The sequence below is a fragment of the Lycorma delicatula genome, chromosome 10, assembly GCF_047948215.1.
Source record: "Lycorma delicatula isolate Av1 chromosome 10, ASM4794821v1, whole genome shotgun sequence".
Lineage (NCBI taxonomy): Eukaryota > Metazoa > Arthropoda > Insecta > Hemiptera > Fulgoridae > Lycorma > Lycorma delicatula.
This window is the reverse complement of record NC_134464.1, coordinates 86,608,504-86,631,743: the sequence shown is the minus strand read 5'-3', so window position 1 is coordinate 86,631,743 and position 23,240 is coordinate 86,608,504. Positions and strand designations below refer to the sequence as shown.

Here is a 23,240-nt window from a genome sequence, read left to right as displayed (position 1 = left end):
CTGCTTCATATTTCAAAACTGAGGGACATTAGAACTTAAAAACAACAGCATAGATACAAAATTACTACTTTATGTAGTAAGCGAGAATTTCAAGCAAGCGAGAAATCATCAAATCCTTCCAAATCTGTTGGCTAAGATAGAATCACAGCAGAAACGTGGAAATTAGTAAATCAGGCCTTTATAACAGAAATAGAGCTCCTCTTTCAAAAAAAATTGGCAGAAGAAGAAAATTTCCAAAGAATGGAAACTAGCCCTAATGCATCCACTTCTCAAAAAGGGTAGCCAAATAGACACCAACAATTATAGAGGGATCTCACTGCTACCAATTACGTACAAAGTATTTTACGTAAAAAGCTCTCAATGAGGGTTTATTATTGCAGTTAAAAAAAAGGTCAAAATCCCCAAAAAATAGGATTTTGGGTTTTTGGACACTTTTGATCCAGTCGATTGCATTCAAAAGGGGAGGTATACAAGTAGATGTTACAAGTTCTAAATTCAAAATTTCAGCATTCTACAGCTAATCGTTTTTGAGTTATCTGAGATACATACGTACGTACTTTCTAGCAGACATTTGAATTATTTTGGTGTATCAGTCTTTTAATTTAAAAAATGACAAAAGTATTCAGATACCGAATTTTTCTTTTATTCTAATTTAATTTAATGTTTACTTCAATATTAATTGTGTTCACTTATTTCTTATTTAGCGTATTTACATTTGCACTTAGGCCTATCTTTCCTAATCAGTTTAATAAGAATTTCATAACAATTTTATAAAAAAAAAACAAAAAAAAAACGTAGTTTTATTATATTTTCCAATCACTTTTCCACTATACTATAAAATTTAACTTTTTTCTGATTTTTTTAAACTAAAAAAAAAAAAAATTAAAAAATACCTTTTTTTCCCAATTTAATTCTGCTATACACCCTTCTAAAACGCGTAAAAATTTTTCTAAAAATACATCTTATTCATACAATACAAATAATTTCTTATATTTCTTGTTTATACATGAAACCATTGTCATATTGAGTGAATTTGAAGTGAACACATTTAAGCTGCCGTGACTTAGTACTGTGTATATTTTAATTTTTTGCTAGTGACAATATTTTATATGGGTAGACCTATTTTACTTTAAAATCTTCTCAACATCACTGTTGTTACATTTATACATGTTTTTTTTTAAAAAAAAAACTCTGAAAACATTGTCTTTTTTTATCATTACATAGAGACAAACCTAGAATCTCAATTTCAAGTAGTTGGAAGTCAAAATCAAGCAGTGTTGTCAAAATCATAAGGAAGTTTTGACAAATTTAGCCATAGCTTGTACTCTAATGAGAAAACGTGGTATCCGTAAATATGGAAAGTAATGTTTGATACGAGCTCGTACAATTCGAGTTTTCCTACTCCTATTTTGCTCCGGTGAAATCTACCTCCGCCTTCCGGCGTGCCGAAAGGAATTTTTTTAAGTTTATTATGAAGTAAATTATAAAGTTTTAAATTCATCAGCAATTATATAGCACAGTTGATTAGTACAGTCGACCTTCTCTATTAAAAAATAAATACATTACAAGAAAATAAATCAATACTCTTTACGTTATAGAATTCATAAATTATAGATGTGGCAATACTTTGTAATTATTTGCTCTGTCATTGTAGCTGATATCAATCATTTTCTTTGAATAAGTTAACTAAATAAATGAAATTATAAAATGTCAATATGTTATGAAAATTGTATATATGTGTGTGTATATACATATATATATATATATATATATATATATATATATTTATATTAATATAATTTTTTATATTAATAAATGAAAGTTGCAGCCAAAAAAAAATTGCTTATGCTTTAAAATAAAATTACTACTTGTTACCGAATTTTTTAACACGAACTTCCGTTTCCAACAGTAATTACACATCAGAAAGGAAGTTTAAAAGGACAATAATTTTCTGTAATAGTTGAAAAAATTCTATTTTTAAAATAATGGTTAAACTTACATATTAAAATAATAATTTATAATTTTACCAAGCAAATGTAAATGTATAGTCATAAAAAGTGATTTTTTAAAATTTCACTGCAAATAAAATTTTCTCAGTGACGTTTTTTAATTATGTAATTTAAATGTAATTAGTTTTTAGACGAGTTTTAAACTTTACTAGTCCCTTTACATAATTTTCAATGAGTTTGAATTTCAATAAATCGCTTCATAAATCAATACTAATCTACTTTTATTCCCTTTTTCGCCTGTTACTGCCTCTCTCTTTTTCCTGTTTAGCCTCCGGTAACTACCGTTTAGATAATTCTTCAGAGGATGAATGAGGATGATATGTATAAGTGTAAATGAAGTGTAGTCTTGTACATTCTCAGTTCAACTATTCCTGAGATGTGTGGTTAATTGAAACCCAACCACCAAAGAACACCGGTATCCACGATCTAGTATTCAAGTCCGTGTAAAAATAACTGTCTTTACTAGGGCTTGAACGCTGGAACTCTCGGCTTCCAAATCAGCTGATTTGGGAAGACGCGTTCACCACTAGAGCAACCCGGTGGGTTCGCCTGTTACTGCCTATAGCAGACAAAACTAACTTTTTCAACCTCTTTTTCTTCTTTCTCAGTACTTTCTGATCCTCTTGGATTGGACATTTTTCGTTCTTCTGATCAGGTGTTCGGTTCTGTTTTTTCCTCTTTGTGAGGTCTTCCAACCTCCTGGTATTCTTAAATGTTGATAATTCCCATTGTAGATGGTACTTTTTTATGTCCTCAACTCCCTCCTTATCCTACTTTCTTTGTATCTCTCTATTTTCTATGAATTTTAGGGTTGTTGTAGGTAGGTTTTCCTTGGGGATTCTCTAGAAGTCAATCATAGAAGTCTTCTTTTTCTAAAGACGATTGTGAGTTTTTCTTTTGTCTGGTACAGTTCTTTACGATCTTAATCTGTATTCTTTTTTATCTCTTTTTGGGCCTTGGCTCTTTCTAAGGATCATCCTTAGAATTTCTTTTCCAGCTCTTCTTAGAGGCGTTTATTGTTAACAGTATATTGCCCATTTATTAATTTAAAATTAAAATTGCGTTGTATGTAATTATATTAATTGCCATAACCATAGTGGTTGTAGGGAATTTCATACAAATCACAAGTCATTACAAAAAATTACATAACCATATTTAAGAATAACAAGCATCCCGTGTCAAGCTTATTTGGCAAAGTGAGGAGTGAACTGGTTTCATTCTGTCTTTTTTACCGAACCGTATAAATGGTTGCATATCAGCATACGAAACCTACTAAAGACCGTGATACTCGGTTTTATTAGTAATACTTTTATTCTCTTCACCACTGGGCTGGATATGTGTGATCATCATCACTCTCAGGGAAACAGTTCCGGTTGTTACTTAATGTATCTAACGTGTTTTATATGGCTCACAGTTTTACGGGGGGACAGGTATTCACGCTTTAAAAGATAATATTTTTTCGTAATGTAAAAAAAAAACTATTATTTTATCATTAAATATTTTGCAAAAGAAGAATATTTTGTTTAGTTTCATCACACTTTCAATTCATCTGTCTTCTAAAAGGAACCAAACCGTAAGAGCAATTTACCAAATGGTTTTACGTTGTTACGTTGTTTTTCTTTAGAATAGTCTATGTAAAGTTATTAACTTTTTTTCAAATATCACTCCGTCGCTTGGTAATAATGATTCTTTTAAATTATTACACATATTTTCGTATTCAAGTTATTATAAGATAGAATCTAATGGTTTATTATTATTTTTTTTTTTAAATTAAGCGTTTTTCAAAATAATACTTATTTCCTGACTGAAATAAACATTAAATGAAAAAAAGGTTTTTAAGCAGTCTATTATTAATTCGTAAAACCTACTTTGTTGGAAAGAATGAAGTATACTTTAATATTATTCAGGTAACTGAGTATATTTGCAGAGGCTAATGTAAGAATATGTAAAATATTATGTTACGACGTTAACTAGTTTTTAATAATAGTATAATGTGGTAAAAATTGATTTAACCTTTGCCCCTACATAACAGTCACCTAACGTGCGTTAAAAGAAAAGAGAACACGAACCCGAACACGATTCGAATCCCTCGAAGAAAAGCCGATAAAAATAAACCAATGACAATACAATTTCAACTTTGTATATCGCAGATTACACTTACGTTCCACCACCCCGATAGATTACTTCAAATAACTAACTAATCAGAACATCGAATCTTCCTAACAAATCGCAAGTATGAATACGATGTTAGGCAGTAAATTACAACCAATCAAAATCCCTGGTTTTTAATCAACTATGAGGTTTGAATAAATTTAGCAATGGGAATTGTACAAATTTGACCGATAAAATACGTAACGTCCTGAATTTTGTTAACATTTTATCATGCACAAGCACCAAACTATACAATTTATTGACAAGACTGATAATCATATAGAAAACAATTACATTTGACCAACCACAGAGAAAGAATTATCATCACAATTATTTTATCCGATAAGCATAAAAAAATATTTATTACCAAATCAAATTGTTTTTCAATATTTTTGTATGTACATACAATCCATTGTATTAATATACTGTATGATTTCAATTTAATATGTGAAGCCATGTATTTATATAGATATAGTACATTTTCACAGATGCAAACAAAAGACTGTTTGTAGTTTATAAATTAACATATTAGTAGTTTACTTTTTATGTACTTTTAAATGCGAAAGCGATGTATTTAGTACTTCAGTGAACAGGAAATATATTTTCTCGGAAATGAGAAGTAAATTTTGAAATTTATAGTTAGTTCATTTCACAAATCTATTTTACGAGACGAAAAATTCCTATCTTTCCTACGAGAAAAAAATTCCTACCTCAATAGCTGAGTTTAATTTTTATTGGTCACCTGAATAAGAAGATGGTCGATACACAAGGTCATCTCAGAAAAAGTAAATGTTGCAGATTTTATACAATGATATGACGGAGTATTTAATTTTTATTAAAGATACACGAAAGGTGCGAAATGGACCCAGGAATTTTTTTTTTTACATTCAGCCCGCAAACAGTCCGACTGAGTGATCACTAGTCTTGGTATGTTTTATAAAACAGGACCCCTAGGATTGAGATACATAGTGTAACTTGGTGATCGGTTGGTAACAACTCAAATATAATAACAAAACTAATCTTCGCATTAGAAAACTTGCTTTATAAAATTTTGAAAATGCTTTCGGACTTTCGTTATCCCAGTATATGAAATATTAATACATAAACTTGTCTAGAAATGTGTGTATGTCAATCGGGATTAGAATATTAGTTTACGTCTTTCCAGCGAGTAAAAGGAAAGTATAATATATCTTTGACAAGTAAATTGTCTACATTGAAGTAAATTAATGTTTATTGCTTATATATTTTTTTTTAGTTAAATAATTTGTCTTAAATATCAGTTCTTATAATTTTTGAATTTAACGATCTCCTTATTTCTTTTGAATTTTATTCCAAGAATATCATGCTGTAATACACATTCATTCTTTTTTTATGTTCTATTGCATCTTAATTAGACTAAAAATCTGAATCAGTTGTTAAACGTATCAGATAAGTTTTAGTGGTGATTTTCGTGAAACTGTTAGTCATATCGCAAAATATTTAAATCATCTTTCTATACACTTAAAGGCAAGCATACAAATATTTGTTTTATTTATATAGTAATACGACTAATGTTATTATTTTATTAATTAAAAGACTTGGACGTGTTTGTAAATACAGAAAAAATACCTCGTCATAAATTTCTATTTAAAAAAATAATTCATTTTGAAATAATGGGTATTATATTCAAAATAAATGTGGTATCGAATTTTGGTGGTATATTCTGAAAGTCTTTATCTATATACTGATACAAAAATGAATGTTTGTTTATTTGTCCCGCATGCATTCCGACACCATTCATCCGATTGTGATGAAACTTTTGTGAGTTGTGTGCACGCCCGCGATGTTTCTGAATTTGTTTGTACCCTTTAGGTGGCGCTAGGGTTGAAAAATTGTGTATTTATGGTCAGATTTCGCTCATATTCAGAATATATATTATTTATGTGAAAAGAGATATTTTTGCAAAAAATGGACTCGCTAAGTAGTGCTGGGGTTAAGATATTTCAAAAATTGTATTCATGGTCGGATTTGGCTCATATTTAAAATATATATTAGTTAAACGAAAAGAAAAATTTTTGCATAAACGATACCCGCTAGATGGCGCCGGTGTCGAAATATTTACGAAACAAATATACAAACAGACTTTCTTCTTCTGTACATATAAAAGGCAATGTTCGTATGTGTGTCACAGCTTTAGACTAAAAAACTACTGGACCGATTTACGCGCGGGTTTTTGCAAAATGGTCCGCGTTGTCCGGAGAAGGTTTAGAAATATTAAAATCCTCGATCTGACCAGTAGAAAGAAAGTTAGGGGTATTTTGAACCGACTGCTGTGCTTAGACACTAATTTAAATTAATTCTGACGTGTAGTGCTGTTTTAACAATTAGATTTATTTTCATTCTGACTTTTATAAAGTGAAAGTTAAATTTTGTGAAGTTCCGTATGTTCAGTTTTTTTAATGTTTTATCAAACTTTCAATTCTGTTCATTTAATCTATATATATATATATATATATATTCAAATGCAGCAATAGCAAAGCATTGCCGGGTCTGCTAGTCTAAAATAAGTTGGTATAATTTATTCAGATTCAGTCAACTTGTACTTAAAAAGGGAAACATTTTTTTTAAATTTAGGTATTTTTTATATTACATTTTAAAAAAAATAAAATTTAACATTTACATTTTTAAATTTAGAAATTTACATTTTCTAAAAAATAAAATTTGATGTAATGAAAAAACAATTAACGAAAAAAATACTCAATAAACTTTAAGCTGTATTATGTAGCAATTTATTAATTTTCTAATCATTGGAAAAAAAAATTGTATAAAAAATAAATCTAGAATGTGCTGTTCTTAATTTTAAGTTTATTAATACAATTTATATTATTGAATTTTATTAATTAATTAAAATGAAATAATATAGTGAGTTCTTCATTGATTTTGAGAAGTATGAGGAATGACTTAATTTAAAAACGTTTTCTCAATGAACCGCCTATAAGCGTTACCAGAAAACTATGAAGGAGTCAAATACTCGTTCTAATAAGCGTAATGTATATTTTATACTAAGAATAAAGTTTCCTTAGGATAAAAGAAAAAAATAGGCTAGAATTAGATTAAAAAAATAAAGGATAAATTAGACTTGATGAAAAAGGGAACCTTTTTTATTGGTAAAATAAAAAACTATAAAATTTGTGTAAATTTAAAAAGATATAGTATCATTTCTTTGGGTTTAAATTATAAAATACATCCTTAAATCATAAATTAAGAATTTATGTATGTTTTCTGTATGAAGAAGCTTGACCATGACTGTTAAATTTTATAATTATACTGTACAGAATACAGTATTATTAAAACAAATATTGTATAACCGTACAGTATAATACTAATTTTATCTACCAACGTGCGAAACAGTATGGGTGCGTGTAAGTGTCTCATTGAATTAAACATTTGTTTCATGTGACTATGCCACTTGTTTAAAAATTAATAATCGGTTAGTAATAATTTAGTAATAAATTAGTAATCGGTTAAAAATAATTTAGCCAGACCTATTATTGTAATTTGAACAGGATAATGATTTTTCCTACGCGTTAACTTGCTTAAGATCTGACAATAAATTCGCTTGACTGACTGATTCATCCTCGTTCTACTACTCGGATTTTGGATGAGATTACAAATTTTGAGCCCTGGATAAGAAGGAAAACTATCCCGATCTTTCCTGATGAATAGTTCGTCCTTTTCACCACCCATCCCTTTCTCTTGTTTATTTCTTCTCCATTAGGGGTTCTGTGAATGCAGGTTTGATTCCACTTGATTCTCTATGATAAGGATAGTAAGGCCTGAAACGTCAGGGCATCTAATGGGTATTGTTTCAGGGCTGTATTTTCGTTTTGGTAGCTGCACAATAACTGATAAAGAGCCTGCGGGGTAAAGCCACTTAATCCTTTTCCTTCTACCTACACTATTGTTCAAATCCTATGCCTACTCTCTTGGAAAAAAATATTGTAAAAGTAATTCTATAATTTCTTCTAGGTTCGGATTTAAACATTTTGTTTCATTGGTTAGTGTAATTCTACAGTCCATCCTTTTTTCTTTCTTTTTTTTATTGTATTTTTGGTAACAATGCTCTCCTTCTTCCACAACATCCCTCAGTTTCTGTAATAGTAAAATGGAATGTTCGTTTTTTCTCACTGATATTATCAAATAATCATCCATTCTACAGCATTTCCTTCTTTATTATACTTTTTCAGTCACCTGACTATCTAATCTTTCTTTTTCAAGCCTCTTTCTATATAATATATAAAATCTTAAAATAATGAAAAATGTTAATACGACGATATTAATGTAATTTTTTTTTTTTGCAGAAATTAGCTCTAATTGAAGGTACTGATACCAGAATTATATGGAAAAAATTACCTCCTTTAGTAACAAAAATATATTTATTTAACATTACAAATTCAAAAGAAGTTCAAAATGGAGAGATACCAGTTCTGGATGAAATTGGACCATATTGTCTACTGTTAGATAAGTTTTATAAATCTTTATATTAATGATGTTTTATAAATAATTTTAAGTCATATTATGTTCATTCCTATGTGTGAGTAACATATATAAAAACAAAAATGTTAATGCTTAAAACAACGTTAATTAATAAATTAAACTGCAGTGATTTTATATCTTAAAAGATAAGATCAAACATTTTTTAACTATTCATGATAAGAATAATAAAAAAAATTTAACGCGCTAAAGTAGCTAAAAGTAGAAAAAACTCACGCGCACTTATAAAGAGCGTTCGGAAAGTCACTGTGCAGTATGCTTTAGAGTTATATGATACATTCTATTCTTTCAGCGTTAGATTAGCTGCTCAGTGGGTTAGTAGGATGTTGCTCAGTAATAAACCAAGATATCAGTTGTTGGATTGTGATTGAACATGCTTCGGTTCATTTCTATTGTTTCGTTTATCCGGATCAATAGTTGTGAAAAAGGTAATAGTTGTTTCGGTAAAGAAAAACATTTTTCTCGTTTAACATGTCTTTCGTGAAGATGTTAAATATACTGATTTTTGAAGTACAAGTTATCTGAAAAGTTTCCAAATATTTCTGTACCTCATTGAAATGCAGTTCGAAATCTTATAGAAAATTTTCAAGCAACAGGTTCTGTTAAAGACGTTGATCGAAGTGGAAGACCATCAAAATTAAACAAAGAAAAGCCGCTTGATATTTCGGATGCTATGATAGAAAGTCCACCAATGTCAATGCGTAAGTTATCACAGTAGTAAAATATCGGACTTGCTACCGCACATAAAGCTGTAAGAAAAAGAACTGAAACTTTTCCCTTACAGTGTAATGCGTTTCAACAACTAAAACCTACAGATCACCTCAAAAGAATAAATTATTCTAAACGGTTTAAACGTTTTACTGGCCAAAATTCCGTTGGTATCCTCGACATCACGTTTGTTATAGATGAAGTGTGGTTTAATTCTAGGAGAGTATATTAATTCACAAAATACACGAATGTGATCGACAGCTAACCGCCATGAATTATACGAACAATCTTTACACGAATCGAAAATTGGAGTCTGGGTCGGTATGAGTAGAATGCGCATTGTGGGTTCAAATATTTTTTGAGAATACTATTAATAATGATGGTTATTGTGCTGTTTTAACAAAACTTCATTAGTCAGTTAACAGAAGTGGAAAACAATGATAGTGTAAGAGTTTTTACGAAGTGTCTCTTTGGTGAAAGAATCATTTTGTGGTGTCTGTGGCCTGTACGATCACCTTATCTGACCTCTCCAAATTAGTTTTTATGAAGGGTTGCAAATCAAGCAGTTTATCGCAACAGACTATGCACGAGTGACAAAGTAAAGACTGCAATAACAGAATACGTACTTTCCAGTACATTGGCTGGTTAAAGTGTTTGAAATCAAATTGAAACGTGCGCATTGTTGTATTGGTGTTGGATAGTCGAGTTATGACCGAAAATTGATGTTGCAATTTTGTGTCATAATTATTAGGGCTATTATTGTGAGAAAATTATTACTTAATTTGATACTAATTTATAATACTAGAATTAACAATAAATAAAAACAATATTTAATCGAATTGAACACAGAGTGGAGGACATGAAAACAGACACATAATTAAAACATCAATTTTCTGCCATAACTGCTATTTGTTAACCGATTTAAAAAATAAAATGTTATTTTGTTTAAAAGAAAAGGCTTAATATTTTATTAAATAACATAAATTTTTATAAAACTAATATTTATGGATATATAACGAATTGAAAAATAAACATGGCCGCCATTTTGTAATTTTCGAAGGTATTTAAGTCCTGATTTTTTGATAATTTTTAAACTTTATTACAAAGACGCTTAACAAATATTAATGTGATACGTCTATCCGAACTCGATATATACATTTTTATATAAAAATAACAAAATGGCGGACACAGGGACAGGGAGAGAAATTAAAATTTTTTTTAATGGTATTTTTTGTTTAGTTTTACAAGTAGAATCCGAAAAAGTGTAGCCAGCCCAACTCTTTAGAAACACTCTGTATATTATTTAATTCCATCAATGTCCTTAAAAAAAATTAAAATATTGATTCTTGTATCAATTTAAGAATAAAAAAATAAAAAAACCAAAATTGTAGAATTATATACATTTCATTTATTGTTGAAAACCTGGTAGCTGGTATTTCATATGTTATTATTCTGTAATATTAAGTAAAAATAATATATTACCTTTTTTCATTGCGAAATATCGTATAATAAAGCCTAAATATTTACGCAACCATAAATACACATGCCCAACAGTTCTTTATAAATGTACAAATGCAGATACAACACGATTTTTTTTTTTTTAATCTCCGGAACTACCGTTAGGCCATTGCTGCAGAGGATGAGATGAATGATTTGTAGCGTGTATGAAAATGCCACGCCTGACCGGGATTCGAACCCGGGACCTCCGGATGAAAGGCCGAGACGCTACCACTCGCGCTACGGAGGCCTGATAATAATACAATACGCTCGCTGAGTGATCATCATATGGACATAGCTACTAAGTTTGGTCAATTATTTATCTAATAAAATGCTTTCTTCAATAAATACAAACAAGAAGTTTTTAAAAAATTAAGAATGATATCTTTAGCTTGGCGAGAACATTCTACAGAATTTTCGAATGATATGAACTTAAAAAATTTAAAAAAAATTTATTTACACTGATAAATTATGACTGTTAATCCACACATGTATAACTTACTGGTTTATATTTTTCTTTCAAATTTCAGAAAAAAGGTTATCGGGTGTTACAAATACAATTTTAAGAAACGTAATAAAAATTTAATGAGGGCGTAGAACACAATATGTGTAATAATGCTGACACCTAGTATTGTTATCAATATAAATGTGCGTGCGTGTGACTTTGCGTGTTATCTTATATACTTTATATAACAGTTTTTATTTTTAATTATCACATGATACCTTTGAGTTTGGCGAACAAAGTTTGTTATCAGCTTATTCAGAAACCGCTTGTTTTTACTATTATTATTATTATATTTTCTTTATGAAAATATTAGTACTAAGAAACATATGTTTATAGAAGAAAACTATAAGATATATTTATAAACATACAATAAAGCCGTAATATTTTTTGGTCATTCAATAAAACTGAAAATCAATTTTGTTACTTTATACATAGAAAAATTTATAAAATATTTATAAACTTTGTGGTGAAGTAGAAAAAATCAGTAAAATAGCAGAAGAACAAAGGGATACGTCAGAAGAGCAAAAAGATTAACATATTGTACTTTAAAAGTTCATCACGATTTAATAAGAAAATTTTCACGGGATGTTATATAATTCAGTATTTTATTATAGAATTTAATTTATAACTCAAAATGAACTAAACATTAATTGTTTTATTTATTTTTTGTTTATATTACTTAAAATATGTATATCTAATAACCTATTTATTAGTTTACATAATTACCTTTTATAAATTTATAATAATAATAATAATAACATAATCACTGTAAACTCAAGGCATAATTATTATAACTGAATAATATTTAAAATTTTTTTTTATTTTATAACTGAATTTTATTTTAAATAATTATTTCGCAATTATTGAATATGTACATTAAAAATATTAATTTTTATATTTAAATCATTAAAAACCCTTTCGGCACGCCGAAAGGCGGAAGTAGATTTCACCGGTGCTAAGTAGGGGATAAAAATGATTTCCACCTTAAAGTTAAGAAAAAAATCAAATTTACTCAATACGACAGTGGTTGCGTGTGGAAAAAGTTTCACATGTTAGGCATACAAAAAAGAAAAAAAATGTTAGGCATACAACAAGCCCCATCTTCTTAAAATTTCAGCCAAATTTTGGTCATCCCTTGCAGTCAGGGTTAGTCATATAAAAAATTATTTCCTACAAAAGTTTTAGGTAATATTTAGAGGACTAACAACCACTTTAAACCGATTCGATACTCTACCTATTAAGGGAGGTATGACTTTTTTGTCTTCAAAACCCCATTTTTTCCATCCCCTGGGCCAATGGTTGGTGATATGTAGAAACTTTACTTAGATAAGTTTTAGGTCCTTATTCAAAGAATATTAGGAACTTCAAATGAATTCGATATTTTACTTAATAAGAAAATTGTAGTGATATTATTTTTTTCCCCAAAAAGCCCCCTCTCATTTGGACCTTCATGATCCGATTTTCCCATTAACGTACTCGACCGAGATTTTGAGTAGTTATATTTTATGTATCAATTTGAAAGTGATTGGCGCAAAATTATGGCAGTTATCTTGCTTTCAAGAAAGTGAAATATTTATAGATATAATTGTATATATAAACTTTAGAACTGACGGTGGTTTTGGGGTCTGCGGGATGTGAAACGCAAAGATATGTCGAAATTTTCCGAAAGTCGATCATGGTACCCGTTACAACAGGTAACTTTTCTTATGAATCTATCTAAATGAACTGCTGTTTTAAAATACTCCCTCATTCGTGTTTATTTTATGGTAGTGTACAATAATAAAATGTAAGCAGTTGAAATGACATATACCACATTTTTAACGACTTGTAACAGAAATTAATTTTGTTCACATTGTGGTAGTTGAAGGGGGAAATGAATTTTCTTTGCGATTAGGTATGAGTATGAAAATACCATTCATTTACAATAAAATTTCCTTATATATATATTAACATGTTATAGTAAAGAAAAACACAAAACACAGTTATATAAATATTTAATAAACTTCCAAGAGTTCACTTTCGCGGTTATCCCGCATCGTCAATTAATGTTTAATTCTTTCTTTACTATATCATATTAACACGGTGGTAACCATGATAATAAAATATTTTAATTTTCAGAAAAAAAATGTATATATATATATATATTTTTTATTTTACATACGAGTAAAAAAAATGTATAAAATTGTATAAAAATGTATACAAAATGTAAATAAAATGTATAATAAATAAAAAATAAAAAAATATAATGTAAAATGTATAATGAATAATAACATAATATAAGAACATAAATGTATAAGAATATAATAACATAAAATGTATAATGTATAAAAATGTATAAAATTTGTGAAAGAAAATCAACAAAACTACTAAATAGATGTCATTGAAATTTAGATATGTTATAATAGTATATCTTAAGTTGTGAATGTGAAAATTTAATGATTATTGGTTGAGTGGTTCTTCAGTTATGCTCAATTTAATGTCGATATCAAACAATATAACCTCTATTTGAGGTTATGTTGTCTTTGTACTGGTGTATTTTTCATAACCGCTTATGCAGTGAGTCACATTGATGAACGAGTTTAAACTTGTTGCTTGGTGTAGCATCTACTCGTTAATTTTAATTAATTCATTGAATTACGATTATAATAATTTAATTTTCTTATAAACTGAAAATATATTTTAATTTTATATATATATATATATATATATATATTAATGAATGTTTGTTTGTCCCATATGCGTTCCTGTACCATTCATCCGATTGCGATGAAGCTTTCGTGAGTTGTTATACGGACACTTGGACCCGCTAGGTAGCGCTGGGGTCGAAATATTTAAAAAATAATATATTTATTGTCCGATTTGGCTCATATTCAGAATATATATTAGTTACGTGAAAATAAATATTTTTGCAAAAACTATACTCGCTAGGTGGCACTGGGGGTCGAGATATTGCGAAAAATTGTATTTATGGTCCGATTTGAAACATTTTCAGGACATTTATTATTTACGTAAAAAGAAATATTTTATCGGAAAAGAAGTAAAGAAGGAAACGGTGAAGAAGTGAAGAGGAAAAGAGGAAAAAAAGAAAGGTTAAATTTTGTGAAGTTCCGTAATGTTCAGTTATTGTTTTATCAAACTTTCATTTGTGTTCATTTAATCTATATATATATACTCAAATCTAGCAATAGCGAAGCATTGCCGGGTCATCTAGTATTAAATAAAAAATTATATATAACTCTTAGTTTTCTCATTTAATTTATACTTTGTATATTTCTTGTGCAAAAACTATTAAGCAAAATAAAATTACGAAAATTCTGTCTTCTTGTGCAGAACTGCGGAAGAATTTTTTTTTCAAACAATTTAGTAATTCTAGGCAGTAGTGAAGACGTTAGAGGGCTGAAGCGGCTATGTGTGTTGGACCTGAGAAAGACTCTTAATGATACTCGGGGTGGAACTTCATCTCCTGATTGTTGTGTATCACCTAACTTTTTCTTTGGAAGGCAGTTTAAGTTTATGCTAAGCTGTTTTGTAGTCTCATTTCTCCTTTATGTTTTCTTGTGTTATTTGGTATTTGTCGGTGTTTTTTATTTTTAACTTTTACTGTGTTATTCATTGGACATTATTAATGTAAATGTAATTCCATTTTGAATGTATTCCCGTTAAGGGGATTCAATGGAAGCTTCTTTTCACGTAATTATTTGACGAAATTTACTTATGGTTTCTGCTAGAATGAAACCGTTTATAAATAAACTTTGAGACAAAATAAAAATTAGGCTATAAAAGAAAGTGCTTAAAATGCTGTACAGTTACCATAGTTTACTGTTTAAATAAAAAAACAACGTGAAAATGAAATCCAGCTTTAGCACAATACATACAAAGTATTGTAATTTTATTTTATCTCATAATAGTTTCATTTCTAACTGTAACATTGAATAATATTTTAATTATGACAGACGCAATTAAAAAAAATTAAAATTTATTAAAAAACCGCTTGAGCAGTTCTGCGCAAGAAGATCGACTTTTCGTTTCCGATCCCTCACTATTTCGCAGTCAGAAAGGCTCTTATTTACAGAGTACAACTTAGTGCAAACGTTCGATTAATGAGTAGACTCTACACACAAGCATCAAGTTTAAACTCATTCAACACTGTGATTCACTACATAAGCGGGTATGAAATATATACCAATACAAAGCCAGTATAACCTCAAACTAAGGTTATGTTGTTGAGATTAAATTGAGAGTAACTGAAGAACGACTCAACCAATCTTCATCCAATTTTCACATACAAAGGAAGATATACTTAAAAAAATACAATCATAGATCTCTTAAAAGTACAAAGATATTAATATCTTTATAATATTAGTATTCGTACGAATATATATTTGTATACAAAATGTAAATAAAATGTATAATAAATAAAAAATAAAAAAATATAATGTAAAATGTATAATGAATAATAACATAATATAAGAACATAAATGTATAAGAATATAATAACATAAAATGTATAATGTATAAAAATGTATAAAATTTGTGAAAGAAAATCAACAAAACTACTAAATAGATGTCATTGAAATTTAGATATGTTATAATAGTATATCTTAAGTTGTGAATGTGAAAATTTAATGATTATTGGTTGAGTGGTTCTTCAGTTATGCTCAATTTAATGTCGATATCAAACAATATAACCTCTATTTGAGGTTATGTTGTCTTTGTACTGGTGTATTTTTCATAACCGCTTATGCAGTGAGTCACATTGATGAACGAGTTTAAACTTGTTGCTTGGTGTAGCATCTACTCGTTAATTTTAATTAATTCATTGAATTACGATTATAATAATTTAATTTTCTTATAAACTGAAAATATATTTTAATTTTATATATATATATATATATATATATATATATATATATATATATATTAATGAATGTTTGTTTGTCCCATATGCGTTCCTGTACCATTCATCCGATTGCGATGAAGCTTTCGTGAGTTGTTATACGGACACTTGGACCCGCTAGGTAGCGCTGGGGTCGAAATATTTAAAAAATAATATATTTATTGTCCGATTTGGCTCATATTCAGAATATATATTAGTTACGTGAAAATAAATATTTTTGCAAAAACTATACTCGCTAGGTGGCACTGGGGGTCGAGATATTGCGAAAAATTGTATTTATGGTCCGATTTGAAACATTTTCAGGACATTTATTATTTACGTAAAAAGAAATATTTTATCGGAAAAGAAGTAAAGAAGGAAACGGTGAAGAAGTGAAGAGGAAAAGAGGAAAAAAAGAAAGGTTAAATTTTGTGAAGTTCCGTAATGTTCAGTTATTGTTTTATCAAACTTTCATTTGTGTTCATTTAATCTATATATATATACTCAAATCTAGCAATAGCGAAGCATTGCCGGGTCATCTAGTATTAAATAAAAAATTATATATAACTCTTAGTTTTCTCATTTAATTTATACTTTGTATATTTCTTGTGCAAAAACTATTAAGCAAAATAAAATTACGAAAATTCTGTCTTCTTGTGCAGAACTGCGGAAGAATTTTTTTTTCAAACAATTTAGTAATTCTAGGCAGTAGTGAAGACGTTAGAGGGCTGAAGCGGCTATGTGTGTTGGACCTGAGAAAGACTCTTAATGATACTCGGGGTGGAACTTCATCTCCTGATTGTTGTGTATCACCTAACTTTTTCTTTGGAAGGCAGTTTAAGTTTATGCTAAGCTGTTTTGTAGTCTCATTTCTCCTTTATGTTTTCTTGTGTTATTTGGTATTTGTCGGTGTTTTTTATTTTTAACTTTTACTGTGTTATTCATTGGACATTATTAATGTAAATGTAATTCCATTTTGAATGTATTCCCGTTAAGGGGATTCAATGGAAGCTTCTTTTCACGTAATTATTTGACGAAATTTACTTATGGTTTCTGCTAGAATGAAACCGTTTATAAATAAACTTTGAGACAAAATAAAAATTAGGCTATAAAAGAAAGTGCTTAAAATGCTGTACAGTTACCATAGTTTACTGTTTAAATAAAAAAACAACGTGAAAATGAAATCCAGCTTTAGCACAATACATACAAAGTATTGTAATTTTATTTTATCTCATAATAGTTTCATTTCTAACTGTAACATTGAATAATATTTTAATTATGACAGACGCAATTAAAAAAAATTAAAATTTATTAAAAAACCGCTTGAGCAGTTCTGCGCAAGAAGATCGACTTTTCGTTTCCGATCCCTCACTATTTCGCAGTCAGAAAGGCTCTTATTTACAGAGTACAACTTAGTGCAAACGTTCGATTAATGAGTAGACTCTACACACAAGCATCAAGTTTAAACTCATTCAACACTGTGATTCACTACATAAGCGGGTATGAAATATATACCAATACAAAGCCAGTATAACCTCAAACTAAGGTTATGTTGTTGAGATTAAATTGAGAGTAACTGAAGAACGACTCAACCAATCTTCATCCAATTTTCACATACAAAGGAAGATATACTTAAAAAAATACAATCATAGATCTCTTAAAAGTACAAAGATATTAATATCTTTATAATATTAGTATTCGTACGAATATATATTTGTATACAAAATGTAAATAAAATGTATAATAAATAAAAAATAAAAAAATATAATGTAAAATGTATAATGAATAATAACATAATATAAGAACATAAATGTATAAGAATATAATAACATAAAATGTATAATGTATAAAAATGTATAAAATTTGTGAAAGAAAATCAACAAAACTACTAAATAGATGTCATTGAAATTTAGATATGTTATAATAGTATATCTTAAGTTGTGAATGTGAAAATTTAATGATTATTGGTTGAGTGGTTCTTCAGTTATGCTCAATTTAATGTCGATATCAAACAATATAACCTCTATTTGAGGTTATGTTGTCTTTGTACTGGTGTATTTTTCATAACCGCTTATGCAGTGAGTCACATTGATGAACGAGTTTAAACTTGTTGCTTGGTGTAGCATCTACTCGTTAATTTTAATTAATTCATTGAATTACGATTATAATAATTTAATTTTCTTATAAACTGAAAATATATTTTAATTTTATATATATATATATATATATATATATATATATATTAATGAATGTTTGTTTGTCCCATATGCGTTCCTGTACCATTCATCCGATTGCGATGAAGCTTTCGTGAGTTGTTATACGGACACTTGGACCCGCTAGGTAGCGCTGGGGTCGAAATATTTAAAAAATAATATATTTATTGTCCGATTTGGCTCATATTCAGAATATATATTAGTTACGTGAAAATAAATATTTTTGCAAAAACTATACTCGCTAGGTGGCACTGGGGGTCGAGATATTGCGAAAAATTGTATTTATGGTCCGATTTGAAACATTTTCAGGACATTTATTATTTACGTAAAAAGAAATATTTTATCGGAAAAGAAGTAAAGAAGGAAACGGTGAAGAAGTGAAGAGGAAAAGAGGAAAAAAAGAAAGGTTAAATTTTGTGAAGTTCCGTAATGTTCAGTTATTGTTTTATCAAACTTTCATTTGTGTTCATTTAATCTATATATATATATACTCAAATCTAGCAATAGCGAAGCATTGCCGGGTCATCTAGTATTAAATAAAAAATTATATATAACTCTTAGTTTTCTCATTTAATTTATACTTTGTATATTTCTTGTGCAAAAACTATTAAGCAAAATAAAATTACGAAAATTCTGTCTTCTTGTGCAGAACTGCGGAAGAATTTTTTTTTCAAACAATTTAGTAATTCTAGGCAGTAGTGAAGACGTTAGAGGGCTGAAGCGGCTATGTGTGTTGGACCTGAGAAAGACTCTTAATGATACTCGGGGTGGAACTTCATCTCCTGATTGTTGTGTATCACCTAACTTTTTCTTTGGAAGGCAGTTTAAGTTTATGCTAAGCTGTTTTGTAGTCTCATTTCTCCTTTATGTTTTCTTGTGTTATTTGGTATTTGTCGGTGTTTTTTATTTTTAACTTTTACTGTGTTATTCATTGGACATTATTAATGTAAATGTAATTCCATTTTGAATGTATTCCCGTTAAGGGGATTCAATGGAAGCTTCTTTTCACGTAATTATTTGACGAAATTTACTTATGGTTTCTGCTAGAATGAAACCGTTTATAAATAAACTTTGAGACAAAATAAAAATTAGGCTATAAAAGAAAGTGCTTAAAATGCTGTACAGTTACCATAGTTTACTGTTTAAATAAAAAAACAACGTGAAAATGAAATCCAGCTTTAGCACAATACATACAAAGTATTGTAATTTTATTTTATCTCATAATAGTTTCATTTCTAACTGTAACATTGAATAATATTTTAATTATGACAGACGCAATTAAAAAAAATTAAAATTTATTAAAAAACCGCTTGAGCAGTTCTGCGCAAGAAGATCGACTTTTCGTTTCCGATCCCTCACTATTTCGCAGTCAGAAAGGCTCTTATTTACAGAGTACAACTTAGTGCAAACGTTCGATTAATGAGTAGACTCTACACACAAGCATCAAGTTTAAACTCATTCAACACTGTGATTCACTACATAAGCGGGTATGAAATATATACCAATACAAAGCCAGTATAACCTCAAACTAAGGTTATGTTGTTGAGATTAAATTGAGAGTAACTGAAGAACGACTCAACCAATCTTCATCCAATTTTCACATACAAAGGAAGATATACTTAAAAAAATACAATCATAGATCTCTTAAAAGTACAAAGATATTAATATCTTTGTAATATTTTTAAATTTTACCAAAAACCGCATAAAAATTAAGATATCAACACACCTGAACTACGTGAAATTAACAAGCACACTTAATTTTATACAAAAGCAAACGAATACAGGTGATTTTTCATATGATTATATAAAAAAGGGGTTTCCTAACCTTTTTAATACGAGTGTTCCTAATAACAATAGTAGGGAAAACTTTATAGAAAAAAAAATTGCCAAAATTAGTTGTAAAAAGTATTTTAAAAGAAGATTATTTTAAAAGCGAATCCTTAACGAATATAAAATTAATTTATTAAAAATGTTTTTATAATCTTTAATAATTTTAAAGCGTTATCATGTTTCATCATCCATTTATTTAATGAAATTTCATATTTAAAAAGAGCTTGAAACATCAAAGATCCAATATGAGGAAAAGTGATGAATTTTTTCGAGAAAATAATTTTGGTTATATTTCTTATTTTTTTGGTGCATAGGTCTAATTTTTTTCATATTAATAAGAGAAAAAATATTTTTTCATTTGATTTATAAACATCATTTGAGTTACAGGTTTTTCGTAACTTTTTTCGTGAGTGATGCTCTTTCCTATACAAAAAAAAAATCTGTAACTTAGAAAAAATAAAATTAATCATAGGGAATAAAATCAACAAAAACATTTATGTGGGTTTAATCTAATATTTTACTTAAAACGTAGTAATTTTGTCTTATTTTATCCATTATAAATATACGCAAACAACGAGTAATTTTATAATTTTTATTTATAGATAAGAAAATCAAACTATAATATCCGTCATTATTTTATATCTTCATTGATTTAAAAAAAAGACTCTAGTGGTTTAATTTTTTTAGACAAAAAAATTCTTAATTTTTAGATTTAGAAAAAATTAAAGAAAAACGTTCCTTTATAAAGTATGTATATTTATTTAATTCTAATTATTCTTGTTTTAGTTAATGTTTTATTAAATAATTCTAACAAAATATTTCTAATCAGGAATATTCAAAATATGTAACATGATTTAATCAAAATATTTCTAGGCATGAATTGTTAAAAAAATGTCCCGTATAAAAAAAATTATTGTTGATTGTAAAACGTTTTTTAAATTTTAAATTATCTACGAAAAGATTTCAAGCAGTAAACATAAAGATAATATTTTCGTTAAATATTATATTAAAAATAAGGTTTTTGAAGGTCTACGATCTCCGAACTTATTTATTTTTTGGAGAAAATCACGAAACATAAATTTCAAACTGACAGATAGAGTGAAAAGTTTAAAAAATACGTCTTTTTTATAATAATACAAACATCAAAAGAAATATAAAAGAAAACGTATGCATTGTGTTCATATAAATACTTGATTTATCGATTTCAGTTCAGTATAGTTTAAATCTTATACGGTTAGATAATGCCAAGATTAACCGCTCTGAAAGAAAAAATGTATATTGTTGGCTTTTAAACTTTATATTGACAATAATTAAATGCTTATATAATAATAAACTATGTCTTAGTACTTTTCCAAAGGAAAAAAATCTTTGCAAAAGGTATTTTTTCAATAAAATAAAATATAAATAAATATTGATCAAATAAAAAAAAATTACCAGAAATTTTATAGATAACGCACTGTATAAAAAAAGGAAGATTAGTGTTCTACGGACACTTAAAAAGATTAAAGGACAACAGATTAACAAAAAAAATGTTTTTAATTATCTTTGAATTGAAACTAAAAATAATTGTTTTCAAGAAGTTAAAAATGTAAATATTAAAGAAGAAGAAATTTTCTATCATAATACTTTCGGAAATAGAATAAAAAATTTAAAGAGTCTTCCCTAAGAGAGAGAAAAGAAAAAAGTGTTAGCTGGTTTTAAAATTTAGTCAACCTTTATAAAGTTCTTTTTAACGGATTCTCGAAGGATTTGGAAATCGCTGCTGTGCCCGGCCGTGTTTATATACGTATGTATTTATAATATTTTTTCCGCTTTACAGGACGCAAATCATAAACGATTTTGACAAAACAAGTGGGATCATGTAAACTTATTGGGAATAGAGCCCTATAGATTTTGAAAGGAATTTAAAGAAACCGAAGTTAAAGCAAAAAAAAAAAAAACGGGGGTTTTGGGTATAATTTTATTTTATTTTTTTATTCTACTGAGAGCAATTTTTTACCGATTTTGATAAAACTCATAGAATGATATAAATCTAGTAAAAAGAAACCCTACTATGATTTTAGAGTGAATCGGTTCATTGAGACCGGGAGTTAAAAACAAACAAAACTGGGTTTTTGAGTACGTTATCAAGGTTAACTAAAACCAGAAATCCACCCTTCTGACGCATTTAATGCGACAGAGTTTTTAAATTACTTTATTAGTTATTTATAAATGGAATTAAAAAAATAAATATAACTATATATAAAAATTTCTTAACTGATTTCAGAGCATACAAAGAAAAGATTGGTTTAGTAGATGACGAAGAAAGTGATACAGTATCGTATAGTCAAAAATCAACTTGGTATTGGAAATCTTCACCAGATTGTTCACAAAAATTAACCGGTAATGAAATTATTGTGCAACCAAATGCGTTTCTTCTAGTAAGTGCCATTTTATTCGTATAATATAAAATAAAATTTATTTAATGTAGAAAATTTATAATTCTTTTTTGTAAGTGAATCCATTGTATAAGCTAGAAAATTTTATTTATGAATGTGTTTCAAAATTTTTAGCGTACGACTAAATTTCAAGCTTGAAAGCAATTCAAACCCGGAAAACAAATTAATTACTTTTTTTAGAATATTTATGAAAGTTTGAATGTGTAATATTCATGTTTCATAAATAATTATATGACTCGTTAAATTTAGAAAGCTCAGCTGAAGAACAGAGTGGGAGTGGATTACTATCCTGTTACTGGCTTCTTGTTTTTACCTAGGAAGTCCTGTCGCAATACGCTATCCATTTCACTGCACTATCAGCAATCCCAACTCTACTTCAAACATATCAGGTAGAACAATGCACATCTGTATCCAACACATGTAATACACGTACAATTATTCTACTCTTTGAGTAAAATTCTGAGTTATGGACCTATGGTG

The 23,240-nt window shown here is 28.2% G+C and overlaps 1 protein-coding gene across 1 annotated transcript in view; it reads left to right on the top strand.

Annotated features, from left to right (window-relative positions):
* The window catches only part of LOC142330897 (sensory neuron membrane protein 1-like), a 100,005-nt gene that overhangs the window by 3,370 nt on the left and 73,395 nt on the right, over positions 1 to 23,240 (top strand). Inside the window, exons 2-3 of the mRNA XM_075376364.1 lie at positions 8,501 to 8,655; positions 22,589 to 22,742. Of these exons, the coding sequence (XP_075232479.1) occupies positions 8,501 to 8,655; positions 22,589 to 22,742 (309 nt within the window). The remainder of the gene's footprint in view (positions 1 to 8,500; positions 8,656 to 22,588; positions 22,743 to 23,240) is intronic.